General features: G+C 40.9%; 1 protein-coding gene across 1 annotated transcript; it reads right to left on the bottom strand.

Moving 5' to 3' along the window:
- Positions 1-10,306: 10,306 nt before the first annotated feature.
- Positions 10,307-11,083, bottom strand: LOC130975064 (uncharacterized). The gene has a single exon (XM_057899896.1). It carries the CDS (start codon positions 11,081-11,083, stop codon positions 10,307-10,309), a length of 777 nt encoding a protein of 258 aa, XP_057755879.1.
- Positions 11,084-11,375: the final 292 nt, after the last annotated feature.

Here is an 11,375-nt window from a genome sequence, read left to right on the forward strand (position 1 = left end):
ATGCCCCTCTGAAATGTTTTCAGAGTGGGTGCAATTAGACATCTTCTACTATGGGCTTACAGAAAAAGCTCAGATTTCTCTAGATCACTCAGCTGGTGGATCTATACATATGAGAAAAACAATTGAAGAAGCTCAAGAGCTTATTGATACAGTTGCCAGAAATCAGCATCTGTACCTAAGCAGTGAATCTTCCATGAAAGAAGAAGCTAAAACAGTAACTGCTAAACTCAGTCCTGTAGATCAGGCTAATGAATTCAATCAGCAGCTGGATTTTCTAACTCAGCAGCTAGCCAAATTCAAGGAAATACTACAAGAAACAAGAATGGCTAACAGGAATATGGAAGTACAGTTAAAGCAAACAGAAAAGCAACTGTCAAAACAAATAATAGAAGAATGCCAAGCAGTTCAATTAAGAAGTGGAAAAACATTAAATACCTCACCTCAAAGAAGCAAAAAGCCAAGAATGAACAAATGGCTAACCAAAATCCCTCTGAGGACAATCAGAGCCCAAAGAGGAATAATGCTGGCGCTGAACGCCCAAACCATGCTCATTCCTGGCGTTCAACGCCAGAAACAAGCAAGGACTTGGCGTTGAACGCCCAAAGGGAGCACAGTTCTGGTGTTCAGATGCCAGAAACAGGCAAGGAGCTGGCGTCTAACGCCACTCCAGCTTCCACCCCTGGCATTCAAATGCCAGTGGGGGATCAGACACATACAAGTGCTGATAACAACCCTTCTAAAAAGGCTTCCCAACTCACTTCTACAGGTAATAACCCTGCAGCAACTAAGGTTGAGGAATACAAAGCCAAAATGCCTTATCCTCAAAAACTCCGCCAAGCAAAACAAGATAAGCAATTTGCCCGCTTTGCAGACTATCTCAGGACTCTTGAAATACAGATTCCGTTTGCAGAAGCACTTGAGCAAATACCCTCTTATGCCAAGTTCATGAAAGAGATCTTAAGTCATAAGAAGGATTGGAGGGAAACTGAAAAAGTTTACCTCACTAAAGAATGCAGTGCAGTTATCCTGAAAAGCTTACCTGAGAAGCTTAAGGATCCCGGAAGCTTTATGATACCATGCACATTAGAGGGCACTTGTACCAAGCAGGCTCTAGTGATCTTGGGGCAAGTATCAACTTAATACCTGCATCCATTATCACAAAGCTTGGTTTGACTGAAGAAGTCAAACCAACACAGATATGTCTTCAACTTGCTGATGGCTCCATTAAATACCCAACAGGCGTGATTGAAGACATGATTGTCAAGGTTGGGCCATTTGCCTTTCCTACTGACTTTGTGGTGCTGGAAATGGAGGAGCACAAGAGTACAACTCTCATTCTAGGAAGACCTTTCCTAGCAACTGGCCGAACCCTCATTGACGTCCAAAAAGGGGAAGTAACCCTGAGAGTCAATGAGGAGGAGTTCAAGTTGAATGTTGTCAAAGCCATGCAACATCCAGACACCCCAAATGACTGCATGAGTGTTGATATTATTGACTCTCTGGTAAGAGAGGTCAATATGGCTGAGAGTCTCGAATCAGAGCTAGAGGACATCTTTAAAGATGTTCAGCCTGATTTGGAGGAATCAGAGAGAATAATAGAACCTCTGAAAATCCCTCAGGAAGAGGAGAAACCTCCCAAACCTGAGCTCAAACCATTACCACCATCCCTGAAATATGCATTTCTAGGAGAAGATGATACCTTTCCTGTAATCATAAGCTCTACCTTAGAGCCACAGGAAGAGGAAGCACTAATTCAACTGCTAAGGACACACAAGACAGCTCTTGGGTGGTCCATCAGTGATCTTAAGGGCATTAGCCCAGCCAGATGCATGCACAAGATCCTATTGGAGGGTGACGCCAAGCCAGTGGTTCAACCACAAAGGCGGCTGAATCCAGCCATGAAGGAAGTGGTGCAGAAAGAGGTCACTAAATTACTAGAGGCTGGGATTATTTATCCTATTTCTGACAGCCCCTGGGTAAGCCCTGTCCAAGTCGTCCCTAAGAAGGGAGGCATGACAGTGGTTCATAATGAAAAAAATGAACTGGTTCCTACAAGAATAGTTATAGGGTGGCGTATGTGTATTGATTATAGAAGGCTCAATACAGCCACTAGAAAGGATCATTTTCCTTTACCATTCATAGACCAGATGCTAGAAAGACTAGCAGGTCATGAATACTACTGCTTCCTGGATGGATATTCAGGTTATAATTAAATTGCAGTAGATCCCAAGGATCAAGAGAAAACGGCATTCACATGTCCATCTGGAGTATTTGCATACAAAAGGATGCCATTTGGCCTATGCAATGCACCTGCAACCTTTCAGAGGTGCATGCTCTCAATTTTCTCTGATATGGTGGAAATATTTCTAGAAGTCTTCATGGATGACTTTTCAGTATTTGGAGACTTATTCAGCTCCTGTCTTGACCATCTAGCACTTGTTCTAAAGAGATGCCAAGAGACTAACCTGGTTTTAAACTGGGAGAAGTGTCACTTTATGGTGACTGAAGGAATTGTCCTTGGGCACAAAATTTCGAATAAGGGAATAGAGGTGGATCAAGCTAAGGTAGAGGTAATTGAAAAATTACCACCACCTGCCAATGTTAAGGCAATCAGAAGCTTTCTGGGGCATGCAGGATTCTGTAGGAGGTTTATAAAGGATTTTTCAAAAATTGCCAAACCTCTGAGCAACCTGCTAGCTGCTGACATGCCATTTATCTTTGATAAAGAGTGTCTGCAGGCATTTGAGACTCTGAAAGCTAAATTGGTCACAGCACCAATAATCTCTGCACCAAACTGGACATTGCCATTTGAACTAATGTGTGATGCCAGTGACCATGCCATTGGTGCAGTGTTGGGACAAAGGCATGACAAGCTCCTGCACGTTATTTACTATGCCAGTCGTGTTCTAAATGACGCACAGAAGAACTACACAACCACAGAAAAAGAGCTACTTGTAGTGGTTTACGCCATTGACAAGTTTAGATCCTATTTAGTAGGATCAAAAGTGATTGTGTACACTGATCATGCTGCTCCTAAATATCTACTCACAAAGCAGGATTCAAAACCCAGACTCATCAGATGGGTGTTGCTTCTGCAAGAGTTTGATATAGAAATAAGAGACAGAAAAGGGACAGAAAACCAAGTAACAGATCACCTGTCCTGAATAGAACCAGTAGAAGGGGCGTCCCCCTCTCTTACTGAGAACTCTGAAACCTTTCTGGATGAGCAACTTTTTGCCATTCAGGAAATGCCATGGTTTGCAGACATTGCAAACTACAAGGCAGTGAGATTCATACCCAAAGAGTACAGTAGGCAACAATCAAAGAAGTTGATCACGAATGCAGAGTACTATCTTTGGGATGAACCATATCTCTTCAAGAGATGTGCAGACGGAGTAATCCGTAGATGTGTGCCTAAAGAAGAAGCACAGAGGATCCTATGGCACTGCCATGGATCACAGTATGGAGGACATTTTGGAAGTGAGCGAACAGCCACAAGAGTCCTCCAATGTGGCTTCTACTAGCCTACTCTCTATAAAGATTCCCGAGTGTTTGTACTAAATTGTGACAGTTGCCAAAGATCTGGTAATCTGCCTCACAGTTATGCCATGCCTCAACAAGGGATCTTGGAGATTTGAGTTATTTGATGTATGGGGAATTGACTTCATGGGACCTTTCCCACCATCATACTCAAACACTTATATTCTGGTGGCAGTGGATTATGTATCCAAATGGGTGGAAGCTATTGCAACACCCACTAATGACACTAAAACAGTGTTAAAATTCCTCCAGAAACACATCTTCAGCGGATTTGGTACCCCTAGAGTATTAATCAGTAATAGGGGCACTCATTTCTGCAATAACCAGCTTTACTCTGCTTTGGTTCGTTATGGAGTTAGCCACAGGGTAGCCACTCCATATCATCCACAAACTAATGGGCAAACTGAAGTCTCAAATAGAGAACTCAAAAGAATCCTAGAACGGACTGTAATTAACCGTAGAAGGGATTGGGCAAGAAGCTTGGATGATGCTCTGTGGGCATACAGAACAGCATTCAAGACCCCTATAGGGACCTCTCCAAACCAGCTTGTGTATGGAAAGGCATGTCAGTTGCCAGTGGAATTGGAACATAAGGCCTACCGGGCAACCAGATTCCTGAACCTTGATGCCAAGTTAGTTGGAGAAAAACGATTGCTTCAGTTAAATGAGCTAGAGGAATTTAGACTCAATGCTTTCGAGAATGCAAAAATATACAAAGAGAAAGCAAAAAGATGGCATGATAAGAAATTGTCATCCAGAGTCTTTGAGCCAGGGCAGAAAGTTCTGCTATTCAATTCTAGGCTCAAATTATTCCCCGGGAAATTGAAATCCCGGTGGAGAGGTCCATATGTGATTACAAGTGTATCGCCATATGGATACATAGAGCTTCAGGATAATGACTCTAACAAAAAGTTCATTGTTAATGGACAGAGAGTTAAACATTATCTTGAAGGCAATTTTGAGCAAGAATGCTCAAAACTGAGACTTGATTAGAGCTCAGTAATAGTCCAGCTAAGGACAATAAAGAAGCGCTTGCTGGGAGGCAACCCAGCCATTCACAAAATTTAATTTTATTTGTTTTTGCTAATTAATTTTTACAGGTATAGGTCAAAGTATATTCAAAAGGTAAAATAGCAATTGATTGAATTCACAGAGTTACAGGGGAATTTGGGAGCTCACTGGCGTGAAAAAGCCAGTAAGAAACATTTTGGGCGTTGAACGCCCAAAAGAAGCATCCACTGGATGTTCAACGCCAGTAAGGATAGCCATCTGGGCGTTAAACGCCAGAAAGGAGCATCTTCTGGGCGATGAACGCCAGAAAGAAGCTCCTTCTGGGCGTTTAACGCCAGAATTACAGCATCCTGGGCGTTTAGAAAAATGCCCAGTGACAAAGGACTTCCTGGCGTTCAACGCCAGAAAGAAGTAACAACTGGGCGTTGAACGCCCAGGAGAAGCAGCAATTGGGCGTTAAACGCCCAAAACAAGCAGCATTTGGGCGTTTAACGCCAGAATGGTGGGGAGGAGGTAAAATTCATTTTTCTTCACAAATTTTCTAATTTTTATGTTTCAATTCATGATTTCTTCCAAAAATTTTAATCCTAATTTCTAAAAACCCTAATTTCTAAAATCCCTTTTTCAAAAATATCAAATGTATCTTAATTCATAAACACAAATCTTTTTCCAATCCAAATCTTTTTCAAATCTTTTTCAACTCATCATATCTTTTGGATTTCGAAATTGCCTCTCCCTCTATTCCTCCCTATCCTTTCTTTTGCTTGAGGACAAGCAAACCTCTAAGTTTGGTGTGATTTGCCATGATCACTGAGCTAAAACTCATCAAGATCATGACACCTAAGGGAACAGGAAGAGCAAGGATGTGACTTGAAGGAACTGAAGCGTCAGAAATTATCTCTTGAAGGATCAAGCATCCCACAGACTAGAGGAACCGCCACTTCCCAAAATAAAGGTTGTTGAGTCCTAATCTTTGCCTTAACTTTGTGATAACTGTTCTTATTATGAATTTACCTTAGAAGTTATATATTAGTAGTAGTAATTAGTATCTCTATTTTGATTTTATCTCCAATTAAGCTATAATTTATTTTTCTCATCATCATCAAACATGAATAAAATAGTAGATTTTTAGAATAAAGAGGCAATATTTTTTCGAGTTCTTAATAAGGAGAATTCTAATTATTTATATGTGGTGGCAATACTTTTTGTCTTTTGAATGAATGCCTGAACAGTGTATATTTTTGATATTGAATTTTATGAATGTTAAATTTTTGGCTCCTGAAAGAATGATGAACAAGAGAAATGTTATTGATGATCTGAAAAATCATAAAAGTGATTCTTGAAGTAAGAAAAGCAGTGAAAAAACAAGCTTGCGAAAAAAAAGAAAGAAGAAAAGTGAAAAAAAATAGAAAGAAAAAGAAAAAGCAAGCAGAAAAAGCCAATAGCCCTTAAAACCAAGAGGCAAGGGTAAAAAAAGATCCAAGGCTTTGAGCATCAATGGATAGGAGGGCCCAAGGAAATAAAATACGGGCCTAAGCGGCTAAATCAAGCTATCCCTAACCATGTGCTTGTGTCATGAAGGTCCAAGTGAAAAGCTTGAGACTGAGTGGTTAAAGTCGTGATCCAAAGCAAAAAGAGTGTGCTTAAGAGCTCTGGACACCTCTAACTGGGGACTCTAGCAAAGCTGAGTCACAATCTGAAAAGGGTTCACCCAGTCATGTGTCTGTGGCATTTGTGTATCCGGTGGTAATACTGGAAAACAAAGTGCTTAGGGCCACGACCAAGACTCATAAAAGTAGCTGTGTTCAAGAATCAACATACTTAACTTGGAAAATCAATAATACTATCTGAATTCTGAGTTCCTATGGATGCCAATCATTCTGAATTTCAAAGGATAAAGTGAGATGCCAAAACTGTTTGGAAGCAAAAAGCTACTAACCCCGCTCATCTAATTAGAATCTGAGCTTCACTTAAAACTCTGAGATATTATTGCTTCTTGATTTCTTTTTATCCTCTTTTATTCATCTAGTTGCTTGGGGACAAGCAACAGTTTAAGTTTGGTGTTGTGATGAGCGGATATTTTATACGCTTTTTGGGGGTAATTTCATGTAGATTTTAGTATGTTTTAATTAGTTTTTAGTAAAATATTATTAGTTTTTAGGCAAAAATCATATTTCTAGACTTTACTATGAGTTTGTGTGTTTTTCTGTGATTTCAGATATTTTCTGGCTGAAATTGAGGGAGCTGAGCAAAAATCTGAGTTAGGTTGAAAAAGGACTGCTGATGCTGTTGGATCCTGACCTCCCTGCACTCGGAATGGATTTTTTGGAGCTACAGGAGTCCAATTGACGCGCTCTCAACTGGGTTTGAAAGTAGACATCTAGGGCGTTCCAGCAATATATAATAGTCCATACTTTGCGCAAAGATAGATGACGTAAACTGGCGTTCAACGCCAGTTCCATGTTGCAGTCTGGCTTCCAGCGCCAGAAACAAGTTACAAGTTGGAGTTCAACGCCCAAAACACGTTACAACCTGGCGTTCAACTCCAGAAACAGCCCAAGCACGTGAGAGGCTTAAGTCTCAGCCCCAGCACACACCAAGTGGGCCCCAAAAGTGGATTTCTGCACCAATTATCTTAGTTTACTCATATTCTGTAAACCTAGGTTACTAGTTTACTATTTAAACAACTTTTAGAGAATTATTTTGTACCTGATGACATTTTCAGATCTGAACTACATACTCATTGACGGCATGAGTCTCTAAATTCCATTGTTGGGGGTGAGGAGCTCTGCAGTGTCTCGATGAATTAATGCAATTCATTCTGTTTTCCTTTCAAACATGCGTGTTCCTATCTAAGATGTTCATTCGCGCTTAATTATGGAGAAGGTGATATTCCATGACACTCATCACCTTCCTCAATCCATGAACGTGTGCCTGACAACCACCTCCATTCTACATTAGATTGAATGAGTATCTCTTAGATTCCTTAATCAGAATCTTCGTGGTATAAGCTAGACTGATGGCGGCATTCAAGAGAATCCGGAAAGTCTAAACCTTGTCTGTGGTATTCCGAGTAGGATTTGAGGATTGAATGACTGTGATGAGCTTCAAACTCCTGAAGGCTGGGCATTAGTGACGGACGCAAAAGAATCACTGGATTCTATTCCAACCTGATTGAAAACCAACAGATGATTAGCCGTGCTGTGACAGAGCATTTGGAACGTTTTCACTGAGAGGATGGGAAGTAGCCATTGACAACGGTGACACCCTACATATAGCTTGCCATGGAAGGAGCCTTGCGTGTGGAAAAAAAATCTCAAGGAAGAGTTGAAATTCAGAGGACAAAGCATCTCCAAAACTCCAACATATTCTCCATAATTAAAGTAACAATTATTAATTTCACGCTCTTTTATTTTTCTAATAATTCCTACTGATAATTTTAATTGATATCCTGACTAAGAATAATAAAATAAACATAGATTGCTTCAAACCAATAATCTCTGTGGGATCGACCCTTACTCACGTAAGGTATTACTTGGACGACCCAGTGCACTTGCTGGTTAGTTGTGCAGATTGCAAAAGTGTGATTGCAATTTCGTGCACCACAGGCGCATTGCATAGCCCAAATGACATGCGCCTGTAAGCAAACACTCCATATATACAAGTAAATGATGTTTTTTCCTGATCTCTTGGATCAACCACTATTTGGTTATATCCTGAATAATCATCTAGGAAGCAATAGTAATCATGTCCTGCAAGTCTTTCCAGCATCTGATCCATGAAAGGGAGTGGGAAGTGATCTTTTCTCGTGGATGTGTTGAGTTTTCTGTAGTCAATGCAATGGTGCACGAAATTGCAATCACACTTTTGCAATCCGCACAACTAACCAGCAAGTGCACTGGGTCGTCCAAGTAATACCTTACGTGAGTAAGGGTCGATCCCACGGAGATTATTGGTTTGAAGCAATCTATATTTATTTCATTATTCTTAGTCAGGATATCAATTAAAATTATCAGTAGGAATTATTAGAAAAATAAAAGAGCATGAAATAAATAATTGTTACTTTAATTATGGAGAATATGTTGGAGTTTTGGAGATGCTTTGTCCTCTGAATTTCAACTCTTCCTTGAAATCCTTTTTCCACACGCAAGGCTCCTTCCATGGCAAGCTATATGTAGGTATCACCGTTGTCAATGGCTACTTCCCATCCTCTCAGTGAAAACGGTCCAAATGCTCTGTCACAGCACGGCTAATCAGCTGTTGGTTCTCGATCATGTCGGAATAGAATCCATTGATTCTTTTGCGTTTGTCATCACGCCCAACACTCGCGAGTTTGAAGCTCGTCATAGTCATCCAATCCCAGAATCCTACTCGGAATACCACAGACAAGGTTTAGACTTTCCGAATTCTCATGAATGCTGCCATCAATTCCAGCTTATACCACGAAGATTCTGATTAAGGAATCTAAGAGATACTCATTCAATCTGATGTAGAACGGAGGTGGTTGTCAGGCACACGTTCATGGATTGAGGAAGGTGATGAGTATCTCGGATCATCACCTTCTTCATGTTTAAGCGCGAATGAACATCTTAGATAAGAACAAGCGTGTTTGAATGGAAAACAAAAGTAATTGCATTAATTCATCGAGACGCTGCAGAGCTCCTCACCCCCAACAATGGAGTTTAGAGACTCATGCCGTCAAAGAGTATGTAGTTTAGATCTGAAAAATGTCATGAGATACAAAATAATTCTCTAAAAGTTGTTTAAATAGTAAACTAGTAACCTAGGTTTACAGAAAATGAGTAAACTAAGATAATTGGTGCAGAAATCCACTTCTGGGGCCCACTTGGTGTGTGCTGGGGCTGAGACTTAAGCCTCTCACGTGCTTGGACTGTTTCTGGAGTTGAACGCCAGGTTGTAACGTGTTTTGGGCGTTGAACTCCAACTTGTAACCTGTTTCTGGCGCTGGACGCCAGACTGTAGCATGGAACTGGCGTTGAACGCCAGTTTACGTCGTCTATCTTCGTACAAAGTATGGACTATTATATATTGCGGGAAAGCCCTGGATGTCTACTTTCCAACACGATTGAGAGCGCGTCAATTGAACTCTTGTAGCTCCAAAAAATCCATTCCGAGTGCAGGGAGGTCAGGATCTGACAGCATCAGCAGTCCTTTTTCAGCCTAACTCAGATTTTTGCTCAACTCCCTCAATTTCAGCCAGAAAATACCTGAAATCACAGAAAAATACACAAACTCATAGTAAAGTCCAGAAATATGATTTTTGCCTAAAAACTAATGATATTCTACTAAAAACTAATTAAAACATACTAAAATCTACATGAAATTGTCCCCAACAAGCGTATAAAATATCCGCTCATCATGCACATTCTCCATCCCGTGACAGTTCTTGTAGGTATGAGCTCATTCCTTTCGTTAGGCACCATTGTGATTCCTCCTTTCTTCGGAACTACTTGAACGTGACTCACCCTTGGACTGTCAGAGATTGGGTAGATTACCCCTTCTTGCCACAGCTTCATGACTTCCTTCTGTACTACCTCTTTCATGGCTGGATTTAATCTCCTTTGGGGTTGAATGGAAGGTTTAGAATCATCTTCCAGCAGTATCTTGTGCATGCATATGGCTGAACTAATCCCCTTCAAGTCAGCCAGAGTCCACCCAATGGCATCCTTATGCTTTTGTAACACTTGGAGTAATTCCTCCTCTTGTTCTTGGCTGAGAGCTGAGTTTATGATTACTAGAAAGCTTCTATTTTCTCCCATTTGAGGGTCGGTGGCAATTCCTTCAGTTCAAGTTTGGGTGCTTCTTTCTCTTCATTCTTTTCTTCTAGTGTCCCCTGGTCATGAACCTCAGCTGTTGCTACCTCTTCGCTCAATGTTGATTCATCTTCTTCTGTTAGCTCCTTAATTTCTTCCTCCTCCAGAGTTTCTTGTAATATAGCTTCCATTGAATCCAACCTCATACACTCTCCTAATGAGTCCTGTGGGTAACTCATGGCCTTGATCACATTGAATATCATCTTCTCATCATGCAATCTAAGAGTAATTTCACCCTTCTGGACGTCAATAATGGCTCCGGCAGTGGCTAAGAATGGCCTTTCCAAAATGATGGATGCCTTAGCTTCCTCCTCCATGTCTAGCACTACAAAGTCTGCTGGAAAAATAAAGTCTCCCACCTTTACCAACAAATCCTCCACTATTCCCTGGGGAAATTTTAATGATCGGTCTGCCAATTGTAGGGCCATCCTTGTCGGTTTGGCTTCCTCAATCTTCATTCTTTTCATCATTGCTGAAGACATCAGATTTATGCTGGCTCCTAGATCGCACAAGGCCTTCTCCACTGTGATTTCTCCTATGATACAAGGGATTTGGAAGCTCCCTATATCCTTTAATTTTTGGGGTAACTTGTGCTGAATGATGGCACTACATTCTTCGGTTAACACCACTGTCTCATTGTTTCTCCAACTTCTCTTTTTAGTCATTAACTCCTTCAAGAACTTAGCATAAAGCGGCATTTGCTCTATTACTTCTGCAAAGGGTATGTTGATTTATAACCTTTTGAAGATTTCCAAGAATCTTGAAAATTGGCTATCATCTCCCTTCTTCTTCAATTGCTGAGGATATGGGGCTTTTGGAGGATATGACCTCAGCACCTCTTCTTCTCGATGTGTATTAGGAGGGATGACTTGATCTTCTTTTTGTTCTATTTCCCTTTTGTCTGAATTTTCCACTGATGGTATCTTGGAAGTCTCCTTCAATTCCTTCCCACTTCTGAGGGTGATGGCTTGGCATTCCTCCCTTGGGTTT

This window comes from Arachis stenosperma, chromosome 4, assembly GCF_014773155.1.
Source record: "Arachis stenosperma cultivar V10309 chromosome 4, arast.V10309.gnm1.PFL2, whole genome shotgun sequence".
In the NCBI taxonomy this organism is placed as follows: domain Eukaryota; kingdom Viridiplantae; phylum Streptophyta; class Magnoliopsida; order Fabales; family Fabaceae; genus Arachis; species Arachis stenosperma.

Excerpts from the sequence above, each read along its gene's own strand:
- LOC130975064 (XM_057899896.1), bottom strand. The coding sequence starts at position 11,083 with ATGCCGCTTTATGCTAAGTTCTTGAAGGAGTTAATGACTAAAAAGAGA.